The 16,424-nt window shown below is 47.7% G+C and overlaps 4 protein-coding genes across 4 annotated transcripts; 2 read left to right on the top strand and 2 right to left on the bottom strand.

Moving 5' to 3' along the window:
* Nucleotides 1-1,625: 1,625 nt before the first annotated feature.
* Nucleotides 1,626-2,650, top strand: TGAM01_v205920 (flavoprotein oxygenase; the record flags this gene model as incomplete). Its single annotated transcript, XM_018802986.1, has 2 exons — nt 1,626-2,369; nt 2,507-2,650. 2 exons carry the CDS (start codon nt 1,626-1,628, stop codon nt 2,648-2,650), a joined length of 888 nt encoding a protein of 295 aa, XP_018663752.1.
* Nucleotides 2,651-3,290: 640 nt separating this feature from the next.
* Nucleotides 3,291-4,080, bottom strand: TGAM01_v205919 (homogentisate 1,2-dioxygenase; the record flags this gene model as incomplete). Its single annotated transcript, XM_018802987.1, has 2 exons — nt 3,291-3,672; nt 3,902-4,080. The coding sequence occupies 2 exons, from the start codon at nt 4,078-4,080 to the stop codon at nt 3,291-3,293; spliced, it is 561 nt and encodes a 186-aa protein (XP_018663753.1).
* Nucleotides 4,081-6,681: 2,601 nt separating this feature from the next.
* Nucleotides 6,682-11,641, top strand: TGAM01_v205918 (ABC transporter; the record flags this gene model as incomplete). Its single annotated transcript, XM_018802988.1, has 5 exons — nt 6,682-7,020; nt 7,071-7,776; nt 7,838-7,926; nt 8,028-10,878; nt 10,935-11,641. 5 exons carry the CDS (start codon nt 6,682-6,684, stop codon nt 11,639-11,641), a joined length of 4,692 nt encoding a protein of 1,563 aa, XP_018663754.1.
* A 3,652-nt stretch (nt 11,642-15,293) lies between these two features.
* Nucleotides 15,294-16,424, bottom strand: TGAM01_v205917 (hypothetical protein; the record flags this gene model as incomplete). The annotated part of the gene is made up of 1 exon (XM_018802989.2): nt 15,294-16,424. The coding sequence occupies one exon, from the start codon at nt 16,422-16,424 to the stop codon at nt 15,294-15,296; it is 1,131 nt and encodes a 376-aa protein (XP_018663755.2).

The following is a 16,424-nucleotide window of genomic DNA, read 5'->3' as shown; positions in this document are numbered from 1 at the left end:
TTTGATTATAAATACGAGACCTTCATACGCAAAAGTTCATTACCTGACAGTTCTTAAGCTTGCTTCCCTCTATCAAGGCTCGAATTAAACTCACAAATATCAGTACGGATCCAAAGACGCCAATAGACTGGTGTGGAACCATTGCCAAGCCTCCAACATATTCATCGGAGGAAGTATTACCATCTTCACAAGCAAACACCAGAGAAACCATTCAACCTCTCACTATGGGCAGCAACCAACCGCTCATTGACACCACCCAATCTAAAAAGTCCCAGCGATGTGCTGCTGTGGAAATTATCCAGAAAAAGTTCCGTGATAGAAATGTTGAAGTTCTTAACCCTCAAGAGGTTCTTCAGGGTGAAGCTACTGGTCCTAAGGAGCTTGACACTGGCACTGTTGGTTACGATAACCATTACGACTGCATAACTGAGAGATTCGACCCTAGCTCTGTGGCGTCTATACTCGTGGGTCTTTTCACAGAGATCCCGCGCTGGCAATACGGATCGACTGTTAACTTTGCCGCATATGCAGGAGGATACCCTCAACCGGGGGATGCAAAGTACGCGGCCCTACGTCTCTGGGAGGCGGCGCAGCAGTGGAACAGCTATGATCTAGGTGTTCAATTTGCTTGGGTAAGCCAGCTCGAAGATGCTGCATTCGTGCTAGAGTATGGCGGCGATAAAGGAACCGTTCTAGCGTCGGCATTTTTCCCCAACTCACAGCCATTGAATACGCTGTTCGTACACAAGCCAGCGTTGTGTGAGGCTAAGTATCGCAATATACTCAAAAATATCTTTTTGCACGAGCTTGGACATACTCTTGGCCTGCGCCATGAGTTTGCACTAGATCCAGACCGCTACGAAGGCGGCGCAGTGGTTTATGGTTCTAGAAATATGAACTCAGTAATGAGTTATGAATTCCCCCCACAAGTGCAACAAAGTGACATTACGGATATTAAAAATTTTTATAAGCTGCAAAAGCTAGATGGTCGGGGAATGTCGATTAAGGATTATACTCCAGATAATTAAATGTATACGAAAATTATTTTATGTAATTTTAATCTTGATATTTCTTTTTTAAATAGCAATGTTTAACTTAATGTTTGAATTGGTGGAATATAATCTAGAAAAAAAATAGAGTGACTCGCATCTAGTCCCCGTTCACGTACACTGGCCGCCCTCTTCCCTATTTCTAGCGCAGAATACTTGTGAAATGGACGAAATGAAAAGGGCAGTTTTATAAGTAATAACACAAACATTTTATTACCGTCACTGTTCAGATTCCTTGGCTTCCTTCCGGTGACGTCCCTATTGATTGACTCGGTATCTCCAGAGTTATTGTCTGGGGATTCTGAGGACTTAATAGTGCTAAGCTTAACCATAATTCAATTTTTATAACAGCACTTTTGTAACTTGGAAATTACCAGGAGTACCTAGCAAAAACCCCACTTTTTCTTGTTATTAGTGCTGCGTAGTAATTACTGAGTAACAGAGGCTTAATAATATGTCTTTTAGATGAATATAAATCCGCTACTGAGCTTTTGTTTACTTCAAGACCTTGAGAAAAGTGACATTGCAAGTCTTGGTCGTATCTCTTCCTTTAATCCACCCAAGTATCTCTACACAATGAGTGCCGAGTCTCGACCCACTGAGGCCGTCAATGGACCCAAGACACAAAAATCCGATTTAGCATCACGGCCGCCATGGGATGAGACCGCCTCGACCTTTGTCCAAAATCCCGAGCCCGGCTGGACCTTTGGCTCTGGCGCCAACCACACGCACGCACGAGCTTCGGCCTCTGCGGCGACTGCTAAACATGTTGCCATTGACCCTTTTGCCCCAGACCGCAAGGCAATGGACAACTACAGGCTTCTTGTGAGTGGAGTCGTTCCGCGGCCCATTGCGCTCATCTCGACGCGGTCTCCTGATGGCACAGTCGAAAATTTGGCGCCGATGAGCTTCTTCCAGATGGTCAACATAGACCCGCCAATCTTAGCAGTCGGATTGACGAGCTCATTAAAAGAAGCCAAAGATACGCTGCTCAACCTCATCCAGGCGAGGGAGTGCGTCGTCAACGTCGTCAGTGAAGGCTTCATCGAGGCTGTAAACGCCACAAGCATCAATACTCCTTACGGGGTCTCTGAATGGGATATTGCTGGCTTGACTCCTGTGTACGACTGCCACACTGTGTCGTGCGCACGAGTCAAGGAGTCAATTTTTAGTATCGAGGCTCGTCTTGAGAGCGTTCGCGAGTTCACCAGTCGTAGCCACCCTGGAAAGAAATCGGGTTGCCTTGTATTGCTTGAGGTTTCATACTTCTGGGCGAGAGAAGATGCTATCAATGAAGATAAGAACCATCTGGATCTTACGGTTTGTCTCACCATTTGCCCACCTTGTCTGCTTGTCCAGCCCTTCATCTGCAGCTTTCTTATTCATTCTGTCCATTGGTTGGAATGAGTTCTTACCCTGTTCACCTGAAATGAATCATTTTGCTAACTGATAACCAGGTATTACGTCCAATGAGTAGACTGGGTGGTAATATGTACGGCAGAACTACACAGGTTATGGAACTGAAGCGCCCGGATTTTGAAACAGATTTGAATGGGTTTGGAGGCTTGGAAAAGCTAAAAGAGGCCAAAGAAAAGCAATAATGAAGGCTGCAAGGCAATGTTGAGGTAGTTAGTAAGCTGGGCGTCTGTGCAACAACTGTGTATGTAAAATGATCACAGCGCGCATAAGCGTAGCAAAACATAGTCTAGCATATCATCTCAAATAGAATAGCGATATAGTTTCCAAGATGTTAAAATATTGAACATCTGACGCACAGGCTATATTCATTTCAACTAGAGCCGAATTCAACTGCGTCATACAAATGCCCGCCTCTAATTGCCTCCCGTGCCAGATTATAGGTGCTACCAGCTATGAAAGAGGAAGAACGGAATACAATGTCTGACTTATGGACATAAAAACTAGAGTTATCTACGCCATCGCTCGCATGAAGCTCCTAATACACAGGCAGTTATAGAAATGTCTATTTCGAGTTGTCTTTTCAAAGTAAACAAAACTATCATAATTCTCTATACAATTTGGAATTGAGCAAACGCACTATTCTCAACTGCGTTCACTCTGATACTCCTTAAAGATATCCTCCAACTGAGTCTTCGAGTTCCTTTCTCCAGCCTCAGCAGCCCAATCGGTCAAGAAAAGAGGGCACTCAAACTCAAACAGTCCAGACGAGAAGCCGCCATCGTGCACCATCAAAGGCTTATTTGTGTCCGATGCTTTCAGCGCCTAGTAAAGCTCCTCTCCGGGGCCGTGTGTTGCCATCGCCCCGTTGAGAAAAGCTGCCACAGGACCGTATTCAGGTTCAAGGTGGTTAAGCGGAGAGTCTTCACGTTGGTTGTTATTGATGCCAAAAACGAACTCTTGCATGGCGTTGCGATGGTACCATGGTACTGGAAAAGTGTTTTCTACCATTTGCCAGTGAGGCCCAACACACGCAAAGTCAACGACGGCAGTGCCAGGCGCTTTTCCGAATGAAGGAACCGTCAACACAACAAACACCGAGAGATCGGCGTGGCCATAACGGATGTTGGCTATGGTATCCACGCGAGCCAGATCATATGTGTACGGATAGAGTGTACCTTGCCAGGCAACGACGTTGACAGGAGTCCTGGGTTGAGAACAGCCCCATAACTTGATGTTTAGGCGTGAAAACGATGGTCCAATCGCCTGATCTATTGTTGGCAACGGCAATCTGCTCTCCAGTGGGTCCCTGTTCCACTCCACCTTAGAATGATGCTTTCGGAATGTGAAAGTCGTAAGAGGTGGCCAGACCAGTCGTTCCAATGACGCCAAGCTCAGGGAGTCGGAAATGTCCCTGAAAGAGTTCGCACATATACCCTCGGCATGGCTTCCCTTCTGGCAGCGTCACACGGTATTTGATACCGCGTGGAATTACCGTTATTTCGTTCTGCCTCACCAGAATCTTGCCAAGTTCAGTCGTGATATCGAGGGCTCCGGACTGCGGAACAACGAGAGCTTCGCCTTCCAGACTGCTGAAGACTGTTTGCTCATCCATATTTTTGTGTACATTAAAAAGCCAGATGACGAGGCCCTTTTTCTGCTGCGGGTCACCATTACGTCCCACCAGGCGCTAGGCTAACCAATCTCCCTTGGCCTGCCACGGGAACGATGCCCAAGTGATAGAATTTGGATCAAGGTTGGTCGCCGGTGGTGGATTGCCGTATTCAAGATTGTGATTCCACGCGGTGAATTGCTAGTGGATATAGGAGGCTTAGACTCGATACATGTATGAATATAGGTTATGTGCCCACGGGCCTACCATCGACGTGCCAGACATTTTCTCTGTACGCAATCCCAGAGGAGGACATTGTGCGTGGGCATCTGGTACCGGAACCGCACCGAGAACTGCTTCGGATCTATGATAGAAGGGTCAGGAATTGTATCTTTTCCCGCTACCCGACTGATGTTTAACTCACCTAGAGTGATTTCCAAATCCTTCATGGTATGTATACTTCTCCTTCACCGCGAAATCAGTCACGAGATGCATTTTCGGTCCTATTGCTGGGTCTTTGAAGGCGACTGATATTGTTCAAGGGCAGGTTTTGTCGAGAGTAGAGGCTGTAATCGGAACTAGAGTTTGGAGATTTATACCAGTAGAATGTTGATGTCAATTGTGCGCATATCGTCCATCTTATAATAACACTCTCTTAAGACAATGAGAAGGAGAATCTCATTACGCCGCAAGTGCATCCGCCAGATCCGAAAGCTTTCTTCGTCATAACGATGTTGCTACAGCATATCTTTCACCTGTCTGTATGACATGCTAGCCCTTTAGTTCAGTTACTGTTGATGCCGCTTGCGCCATCAGATGATAAGCCGCCGAGTAAAGCTCCAGATGCACCGCTCCCGCGATATACCTAGATACGCCGCCAGGAGAAGTGGATCCACCGCCACCAATTTCGGTAACAGTTGGGTTCAAATAGGAAATGAGAGGGGATACAACTAAAATGAAATACAAAAAGTATCTCTTTACATATACCTTATAATCACAGCATCGTAGTCGGTCCGCCAACCCAGTATTCAAGGACCTGTACCAAGCGATCAAAAGAGAGGGAAACACTGATGGAGCGAACCATGGGCAATCTTGTCGCCAATACTTAAAGACACCAGACATCTGCTGCTCAGGAAGAAGATGGCACAAGTTGGTTGCGGCACAAGGTCCTAGAGAGCTCTGTCACAGGCATTTAGGTCGCACTTCTACTGATCACCAGTTGCCCGATTAGCGTTATAGTGGCATCTAATCAAATACTCTGTACACTAGGATTTGCTATTTTTGTGATCAAAAGCACTTTCGTATCTTCCTAGACCGTAGTTCGAGGCGAGCCGTACACAGCGGGCTCGCCATTGCACAGGCAGCCTTCAAAGAAGTTGGTCCACCGCAGGAGCTGCGTACTACATCTGTTGTGAACAACAATTAGCGAGATGCTTTCAATCGCATGCAACATTAGTACTAAACAAAGCGATTCAATATCAAGTGATCAGGTAGATGAATGCTATAGTGGCATTTCAATCACTGGTACATTCGGTTTTGACCAACATGATACTAGCCAGCCATTCCAAATACTCTCTGCGAGATCTTTCAATGGTTACTAAAAAGAAATCCTGGATCATTGCGCAGATTGTATGGACAATTGGAAAGTACTTTCCCGTTGGGTTCGAAGCAAGAAGAGCCGATCCAAGATCTGACCTAATGGCAGTTCGTCTACGCTCTCTGTATGAAGAAATCTAGGGGAAAGTAATCCAGCACCCCAATCTCGTTATCGAGCATTCCAGCTATAGCGTGAGTCACTGATGCTACTGATGCCCCTGATAAAGCAGAATCACATGTAAGCTGCGCGCTGAGTCACGTATCAGATCCAAGCGCTTGGTAACAGATTAAGCCGATTGCCTATTTAGGAAAGCGAGGAAAACGAAGACTCGGGAGCATTAGCACTGACTGCTACTCGGAACCGTCTAGGCGGTAACTCGCGGAGTTCCTCGCCTCCAATTAGAGCCCGTATAAGCGTCGCGGTCCGATTGGCAGAGCCACAAGTTGATGAATCACTAGGGTTGATAGTCCGTAGATAGCAAAGTAATGCCTCGCTTTATAATCGTATCTTCGCTAACGCTTGGGCCTCCTTTACTAGGTCCGGGGAAGCCCACCTTGTAGTCACACTTGCTTGAATCATGGACCGCTCGACTTTCATTCCCGTATCGCTATGGATCACGAAGCAGATTAACAGGTGAGATTTCCACATGTAGGGAATACCTACTACTATATCCGTAATGCAGGAGCAATAATACCCCGAATTAGGACCATTAGCAGGATCATTCACTCCATAAAGAGCCCCAGGCAGCAAGGGGCTAACGATTGGAGGAACCAGGCTCACAAAAGTCCCTTCCTCATTCAGCTAGATTGGCCCCATTGACTCACACACCGACGGCGAACTCTTAGCGGGCGCGTGGCACTGGGTCCCGCTATTACGCCTCTATTCCCGACTTATCAATTCGTTCGTTCTTTGGTTTAAAGATCTCAATGCCAAGCCATTCCTGTTGTCAACTCCAGTGAGTAGTCTTTGCAAATCGCGAGGCTGCGAGGCAAACAACTGGGTACGCGATGGGATCGCTTTACCAGCCAGACTATTGGGCCTCGGGCTTGGCGATTTTGATCGCACTGCTGTCTATTCCGTTTATTCGAAAGCTTGTAACTGGCAACCGAAACGCCAAGAATCTGAACCAAGATGGCATCACATACGAAGACGATGATGGAGTGGCGAGTGAAGAATCAGCGGCTCGGTTTTCGAACAAGCGCCAGTTTATCGCGATTTTCATCATCACTCTGCTAGCAGTTGCAGTTTCGGTTGCAGATGCAATTTTCACAGCTGTCCAGCAAGGATTCGACTTTTCACGTTCAGCAGTGCCCCTTTTGGGGATAACTTTACTGGTGCCTGCCTGGGTAAGTCGCAACGGGTAGCACATTTTAAGCTTGAAGCTGATACCCTCTAGATTCTTATGCTTTTGCAATTTGTAGTCGCTTCCAGAGAAGTTGCACCAGTGGCGAGGTTCAACACCGCTGCTTCAAGTCTCTATTCATGTGTGTCAATTACTGCTATAGCATCTTTGAATCTATATGAAGTCAACGGCCTCAACTACGGCTACCGCGATGGACTTTTTGTTACTGCAATTTTAGAGGGAATCCAAATTGCCGCATCACTGGCTTTGTTTGCAACGGTCTGGTTAATCCGAAGACGTCCAGAGGTCTTCCGTCCAAATGGAAAAGTTGTCGATTCGCTGTTTACAGGCACTCTCTGGGAGAGATACAGCTTCAGCTGGAGCTTGGGAATGCTCAACGCCGCTGGCACAGAGAAGTTTGAGAACTCAGACATGCCGTCCATGGACCACGTTACGAGATCGGAAAACTCCACGGCAGACTTTAAGCGGATAATTTTCCGGGCAGATAAGCTTCCTCTGTGGGCGCACATTACTTGGAAGTATCGATGGACATTCCTTTACCAGTGGTCCATGATTCTCTTCACAAACTTTTTCGATGTTGCCCCCGCCTTTGCGAATTTACAGCTGCTTCGATACCTGGAGACGCGCAGCGACAGTGGAGTTATTGACCCGGTTGCGTGGAAATGGGTAGCTGCTATTGTCATCGCTACAATTAGTTCACGCTTAGTCGACTCCAGAGTCATGTGGTCGGAGATGGCTGGTAAGAGATCTTTCTGGTCTTTTCTGTCGATTTCTTAGAGCTGTTATTGACCTTTGCTTAGATATGGTTATTCCTCTGAGATCAACTTTGACCGGGCTGATGTACGAAAAGCTGATGAGGATCGAGGACTCACTTCATGTTCCCAAGAAGGTAAGAGAGGACTCCGTCATCTAACAGAGCATGACAACCCTATTCCTGAAATACAACGCATACAAGGATGAATTATAATCCAAGCTAATCGTGTGTTTCAGGAGTCTTCGGAGGCAAGCGCTGAGGAATCCGACGATACAGAGGAACAAGACGGCCAGCCAACTTCAAAATCCCAGCAGGATATCGTCAACATGTTCTCAGTCGACTGTGATGCCATTGCGAGATTCGGATCCCAAAGCGCACAGTACGTAAATTGTGCAGGACAATTCATTATAATCGTTGCGTTTCTACTCCATCTTGTCGGTTGGCAAAGTCTGGCTGCAGGAATGCTAGGAATATTGATCCTCTTCCCCATCAATAAAGCTCTCGCAGCGGTCTACGGCAAAAACCAGAAAGTTCTAATGAAACTTCGCGATGAGAGAGCCGCTGTCACTACAGAAGCTCTGAGCGGAATTCGACAGATCAAGTTTTCTGCGATTGAAACCCAATGGACGGAGAAGATCGAGAGTGTGCGTGAAAAAGAGCTTTCAATGCTTTGGAAGACGCGACTCGACAACATTTACATGGCCTTTGCTTCAGAACTCACACCTATCGTTATAACTGCTTTGTCTTTGGCGACGTACTCGTACATCAACGGGATCCTGTTACCTTCGGTTGCCTTCACGGCGATTACGCTCTTCAGAATTCTTGAAGGCATCGTGGAGCACATCCCGCTGTTGTTGGTTACAGCTATCAATGCCAAAGTCAGCTGCGACAGAATTGACAAGTTCTTCCGCATGCCTGATAAAGCCGACAACGTTCACCCAGGCGCTGCGATATCGTTCAGCAACGCTACCATCACCTTTCCTTTTGGCTCGGATGGCCCGTCGGAGGACCAGTTTGCTCTGCGAAAGCTCAACCTAAATTTCCCCAGCAGTGGTCTAAGCGTAATTTCGGGACCTACTGGATCTGGAAAGTCCCTGCTCTTGGCTGCGATTCTCGGCGAAGCTGAAGTTCTCGGTGGCTATATACAGGTTCCGAAAGCGCCTCCTCCAGAGCAGCGATTCGACAGTAAAGCAACTCCCGCCAACTGGATCATCCCCGACGCAATCTGCTTCATCTCCCAAACTCCATGGATTGAGAATGCTACCATTAAGGGTAATGTGCTTTTTGGCCTTCCGTTTGACCCTGTTAGATATCAAAAGGTTCTTGAAGCTTGCGCTCTTGCCCAAGACCTCTCTCTATTCGAAGATGGCGACGAAACCGAAGTCGGAGCTCAAGGAATCACACTCAGTGGTGGACAGAAATGGCGATTGACGTTGGCACGAGCTTTATACTCCAGAGCGGGCATCATGATCATCGACGATGTGTTCAGTGCTCTCGATGCGCACGTTGGAAAGGACGTCTTTGCGAATGCTCTCTTGGGTGATCTTGCAAAAGGAAGAACTCGAATCCTGGTTACTCACCACACTTCGCTCTGCCTACCGCGTGCGGATTACGCTGTTCATCTCTCAGCCTCTGGACTTGTCGAACATGCAGGGTTAGTGGAGGAACTGCGACGCACCAAGGTCTTGAACCAAATCATCGAAGCCAATGATGCCGCGGAGCCCGAAGACGAACAGGAAGATATCGATGCAGCGATAGTGAAGACAAACGGTCAACCTTCAGAGACTCCTGCGCCCGCTAAGAAGGCACCCAAGAAGCTTGTCGAGGACGAGAAACGAGAGACTGGAAGAGTCAAAACGGCTGTCTATGTTGGCTACCTCAAATCGTTCAGCGGATATACTCTTGGCGCTTTTCTTGTGCTGCTATATGCCTTGGCTCAAAGTTTCACACTTGGTCGCACCTATTGGATCAAAGTCTGGGCTGGTGATCACGAAGAAGCCGCTGCTACTACTTTCTCACCGCACGTGTCATATCATTACCAGGAGAGACTGCAGACACAGCTGTTTGCTCGACCAGCAAGCTACTTCAACTCAACAGATGCAACTGCAGGTATTCAATCAGAGGCCCAAATCAGAAGCCTTTGGTTCTATCTAGGAATCTATTGCGCTATATCGCTCGTATCGGTGATTGTTTCTGTTAGCCGTCTGTACTGTGTCTATCTCGGCTCACTCCGTGCGTCACGACGAATCTTCCAGGGCATATTGCGCAGTGTACTCCGAGCACCACTTCGATGGCTGGATACTGTGCCTACGGGAAGAATCCTAAACAGATTCACAGGAGACTTCACGAGCATGGACGCTTCATTGGCTACTAACTTTTACTATTTTGCCAATGTAATGTGGGACATTGTCGGTGTTTTGGTGGCTGGTGTCTTTGTTTCGGCATACATGATCATTATTGCGATTATCCTCCTAGCAATCTGCGCTCTCTACGCTCAAAAGTACATGGCTGCAGCACGAACTATCAAGAGACTCGAGTCTACCAACAAGTCCCCAGTCATATCGCATTTCGCATCCTCTCTCAGCGGTCTGTCAACCATCCGGGCATTCTCCAAGTCATCCGAATTCACCGGCAGGATGTTCACCCTTATCGACGACTGGGCAGCTTGCACCTGGTATATCTCGGCTTTCCGAATGTGGCTTATGATTCGCATCGGCATTACAGCTTCCATGTTTTCTGCCGTCGTTGGTGTTCTCGTTGTTACCACGCCAAAGATTGATGCTAGTTTGGCCGGTTTTGTCCTCTCATTTGCGCTGAGCTTTGGCCACTATATCAACTGGGGTATCTCTGTTTCCACTCAAACCGAGCTTGATATGAACGCAACTGAGCGAATCTTTGAGTACACAGATCTGGAAATTGAAGAACAGGGTGGTGAGGATGTGCGGGCAAGTTGGCCTGAAGAAGGAAGGATAGAAGTCGAGAAGCTGGAAGTTGGATATGCCGAAGGCTTGCCCTCTGTTCTCAAGGGGTTGAGCTTTACTGCCGAAAGGAACCAAAGAATTGGAATCGTCGGCAGAACAGGTGGAGGTAAGTCTTATTTATATGCATCCACAAAGCAAGTAGCCTATGCTAACATGAACCAGGAAAATCCACCTTGTCGCTCGCCCTTTTCCGCTTCCTTCACACTCGATCAGGCAGCATTACGATTGACGGCATTGATATTTCCAAAATCAAGCTCTCCGACTTGCGTACGCGCCTGGCCATCATCCCACAAGATCCTTTCCTCTTCTCGGGCACCATTCGCTCGAATCTCGACCCTTTTAACCAGTTCACCGAATATGAACTCCAGAAAGCCTTGGTGCGATCCCATCTCGTTCCTTCGAGCCCTGGCACGCCAGTTGGCGAATCAAATAGCGAGGATGTAATTCCATCTTCCAGTGCCACCATCAGTTCAGACACGAATTCTTCTTTGACACTGTCCTCTCCCGTTGCATCTGGCGGTTCCAACCTTTCACACGGCCAGAAGCAGCTGCTTTGCATTGCACGTGCAATTCTTTCACGTCCAAAGGTCTTGCTGTTGGACGAGGCGACTTCGGCTGTGGATATGGAGACTGATAGACTGATCCAGCAGTCGATACGTCAAGAATTTTCCGACTCGACGCTGTTAGTTATCGCGCATCGCCTGAGTACAGTGGTCGATTTCGACCGGATATTGGTGCTTAAAGATGGTGTCGATGCGGAATTCGGCACTCCTAAGGAGCTACTGGAAATAGAGGGTGGAATATTCAAGGAAATGGTCTCCCACAGTGGCGAGAAGGATGAATTAGTAAGATTGATAATGGAAAAATAGAGATTTAGAACGACTGTAATAAGATTGACAATAATGGGGAGGTCGGTACTACTAAATGCCAACAAGGAACTATACAAGAAAGACACTAAGGAGGAAGAAAATATAGAGGTGAATTCAATAAAGTTGCCTAAGATGAGGAGGAACCAGAAGCGTAATAAATTATTTTCTAAACGAGACAGACACCTAAAAATGCTACTACTGCTACTACTGCTACTACTGCTACTACTGCTACTACTGCTACTACTGCTACTACTGCTACTACTGCTACTACTGCTACTGCTGCTACTGCTGCTACGCTTAGCCGTTTCCTCCTCAGCTCGCTTCTGGTCAAGTTTTCCATCATCATCATCCTCATATTTTCCAGTTCAGTCACTTTCTGCTTAATCCTTTGGGCTTAGATCTTCCTTCGGAGCCATGTAAGCCATCAAAAAAGATACAAGCCGATACGCAGAAAGCCGGCCATCCAAGTAAAGATTGTATATTTGTCCAAGCCGCCAATTCTGGATCGACAAGTCCCGAGACGCCGTACCAGAACTACGTACACAAAGATGGCAAAGTCATTCTTCGCTTGAATAATTACGTCATTAGAGTTGGCGAAAGCAGGCTCTCCGAACAGAATGTTTTGGTCCGATTTGATGGCACAATGTTTTTTTCGAGGCCACCACGGAGACTTGCGCAGCCTTCAGGCAATTTGGCGTATCACTATCCCAAATCCTGTATGTATTCTCAAGTCTAAGCAGCTACCTAGGTTTTCATAATAATAATGAATTTCCTTAGATTACCGGCCATGTTATCAGGGCCATTCAAGGGAACCAGCCGAGAGAAATCAACCTTGCGACCGGGGAAGATCAGTTTTTTGCCCTTTTGGGCACAGTCCATGGGAAAGGCCCGGCGAGGATATTGGGTGATTACCCAGACATGTTTGGACGGAAAAACATTGCATTTCTCGCGCCCACATCGTTGCCCTTGGCGGGCTGCCGGCGTTTTGTTGGATCCTGGACGAGGTCCCCCCTCCTCCTCAGCAGTCGCCTCCACCATCCCTCCCCCCGCCGGATCGACCGTTATCCAGAAAGGAACGGCGGCATTTGAACAAGCTTTCTCGCTCGTCTGCACCGGAGACACTAGCTTCGGCTATATATGAGACCTTGGGCACGTCCAAAATATAATCTGCAGTTGACCAGTTGAATTACAAGGGTATACTTCCAACGATCTATAGGCCTGATGCCTATACTAACAAAATTTTTTATCTGGGACATAGATTTCCATGTCTCGCAAAATGTTGCAAGCTGTTTGCTGCCACATCAAGGATCTGTAATCTGCAATCCTTTCCAACTCATAAATCCCATACTATCCAAAAGACATGAGTATAGAACATCAAGATCTTCTAGCTTCGGTCCAGAAAGTGTTAAATATGTGTACCTATGTAAGAGTTCTGAGCTTGCTAGTTGATAGACAGCTGCTTCAAACTCCATTCAGCACATCCATTCAATATATTGCCGAGCCTCTCGTTCCTCAACGTCTGCATATTGTTCATCCCAGTCTCTACCGTTTCGTTGCAGCTGCTGCAAGCTCCGTGGGATATTTTCAACATCCACAAACCGAGTAGAAGGCCCAATCAGCTGGTCATACGGCATAATATCTCGCCATTGGAGACAAGAATAATCTGGATCCCATGAGGTAACGGGGTCGGGTTGAAGACCAAATACCTTTGTTTCGCGAGCTTCCAGTTCCATCACGAAAGTAATGGCAGTCTCCAATGTTGTTTTCACTGCATTTTCACCAATATACTCGTCAATCTTATCAACGATTGACTCGAACGTGATAGGCGAGCTCAGTCCAGTTTCCACTCCAGTGCGCGCCATAGTAACGGGAAGCTTTCCTATTGCAGTTGAGTCTTCTCCAGTCCAATGTTCGGGATTTATGATGAGAATCAGAGCTTCAAATGGTGGCTGGAGAACATAATTCCGGGGGTCTTCAAAAATATTCATGTGATTCGGTTTTGAGGCGATCGCCGCCGTGTACTCTTCGCGTCGTGCATAAACTTCTGTGCAGACGGCCTTGTGTAGAGCGATAAAACATTCTACAGAGGCCAGGATTTGCTGAGAACGATCTTTTGCATGTATTGGAGCAATATATTTAGTCAAAAAACGTCCGTGTTCAATCTCGTTCTGAAAGGGCTTGAACCATCGTCGATATATATAGTTGAAAATAGTGCCTGCGAATCGACAATGGTATCTAAAAAAATAAATCGGAACCGTCTTGTTACATATGTCAGCAAAGTCGTATTTTTGCATAGCAGGCAAAGGCTGGTCGATGAGAGGCTCGTAAGTGCGCCAAGCAGAATAGACAAACATAAGGCCGCGATGGTCGATTTCTAGAATCCGTCGGAGGTATAAAAGCTTCTCCTCTCGTGTGATATCGCTATAAGGACGACCAAAATCCTTGGCTAGTCTTAACTGGTGGGAGTTTAGCTCCATTGCCATATGGATAGCGAGCAGTGGGCTTCGAATAGTTGAACGGGATATGCTAGAGCAGCGTAAGGCTCCAGCCTCATCAGCTAGAAGACTGGGCGTAAAATGAATAAAAAGAAGAAAAGAAGAACTTTCTATGAAAAGGGAGGGATTTAATGTAAGATTTGAACATACTGCTATTCGTATTAACATGCCGTATTTAATGTAGTTGGCGTAATGTGTAACTTTACAAACAGTCCGCAAACGTATAACAAGTTTTTTTTCCCTCCTTTTACAGCCACCGTGCCACTTTTCCAGGTAGTTGAGTCACCGGCGTGGATCTTCCAGTGCCTCTGACAAGAAGGCTTATAGTCCACTTCTAGAAGAACATGAACCTTATAAGGAAGTACTAGCAACTTACTATACGCCAAGCATAGAACTATATCGCCCCCCCTATGCCAATTCCCAAAGGCGCCACCGCATAACAGCGCTACCGCATAGCGCCCTGCCCCGTACCGCCTGTCCGGTACCCTTGGTGACTAAGCATTCGTTTAATTTCCCGCGTTCGGGCAATAGGAACAATTTACTTGCCAAATATGGCAATTCCTCGAAAACGCGAGACAAAAGACTTCCCGCGCGGGATGAGTACACGTATTACGGGCATGCAAGTCAATCATGTACATACTACCAATTAGGCTCGTCCTTTAATCGAATGTATTACACAGCAAGAAACGTTCAGAAAAGCTCATCATATTGAAATGACACGCGTATGCCTCGCGGCGCGCTTACACGGACTGAAAAATCTAGAAGCCACTAGTATATCGCAGATCATAATCGTACCCCTATTCCTCCCTGCATAACAAAAAAAAAAAAAAAAAAGACAATCGATACAAAATTAACAATAACAGAGACAAAAACAACTCGCTGAAGAAAGACTATCTCGCGTTATTATAGATAGATGAAGAGTGTAGTTAAAAAGAAAAGAAAGATAAAGCCCCATTTAGCATTCCCTTTATATATAAATAAAAACTCAGATGATATCATTCTCAAAAACAAACAAAAAAATTCTTTCCAACTTTCTCACGCCTTTGTTTAATGATACCGCAACAAAAGATGTCCCAAAACAGAAGAAAAGGGCATTCAAAAAGAAAAAAAAACCAAGACAGCGATAGAAACTTTTTTTTTTTTTGCTTCTTGTCGTTTTATTGCCTTGACCTTGTCCGTATGCCCGTCATGGAAGACGAACTTCTAATAGAGCTCGTGGCGGTAAGCATCGCCGGCGTACCGCCCTCCATCCTCTGCCGGTTATCAAAGTCCTTCAAGAAGGCGTACACGCTGCCCAGCGGCAGATATTCCAGCAGCGGGCGAAGTTCGTCGGGGAACATTTCGGCGCCATTATCGCGAATCTCCTCGTTGGCGCGGTTGAGCCGCAAGATCTGCATCCAGGACACAATGTCGTCGCCCAGCAGAAAGGCCGGGAAGCGCGCCTTGGACATGTCGTCGAGGATCCAAGAGTTGCGAAAGTAGGGTCGGTTTAAAAATCCAGAGATTGCCACGTAGGCCGGCACGTCGCGAGGGTCTTTGATGCCCTCGGGGATGTCGCTTAGGTGCGCCACGGGGGCCATCCACTTCATAAAAGGGGCATAATTCTCAGGATGGGCCTCGCGGTCGCCCGGCTCGCCAAAGGTGCGCGGCATCACCTTGTCCCAGGCCTTGATGATCTCAATGGCGAGATCAGACGTCGGGTCCTTCTCGCCCAGCCAGCCGACGACCATCTTGGCGTGGTGGTACGCCTTCGCCATGTGTGCCCGCCGCTCGGCCTCCTCACGCGCGTCGCGCGGGTTGATGCACAGGAGATCGAGCCATATGCGCAGAGGCGGTGAGCCCTTGGGCACGCCCGGTTCGGCGAGCATCTGTCGAACGCCCTTCAGGAGAGACCGCAGCCAGCCAGGGGCCTTCTTGGGCGGCGTGGGCAGCGGCGGCGGTGGCATCGAGCCCGGGCCCGGGAGATCAGTGGTCGAGGCATCTGGAGTCGGCAGCGACGCCGCCAGGAAGACGACTCGCATGTACTGCAGCGCCTGGGCGAGGTGGCTCGGGATGGTGATGCTGGCGCCGTTGAGCAAGATCGTCTCGGTGGCGTTGATGTCGCCGTATAGGGCCGAGAGGCCGATGAAGTTTGACGCATCACTTAGCTTCTCGTGCACCAGGCGGCACACGACGCGCTCGCTGATGTCGTTGGTCGTCGGCGGCTGCAGCTCGAGCAGGCGCACCTCGTTTCCGGACCGATCCAGTGGGCGGTACCGAATCGTCGTCGCAACCTCGGGCGGGGCCAT

Source organism: Trichoderma gamsii (genome assembly GCF_001481775.2).
Source record: "Trichoderma gamsii strain T6085 chromosome Unknown Scaffold_19.2, whole genome shotgun sequence".
Classification (NCBI taxonomy): Eukaryota; Fungi; Ascomycota; class Sordariomycetes; order Hypocreales; family Hypocreaceae; genus Trichoderma; species Trichoderma gamsii.
The sequence above is the reverse complement of the archived record's forward strand: the minus strand, read 5'-3'. Positions and strand labels throughout refer to the sequence as shown.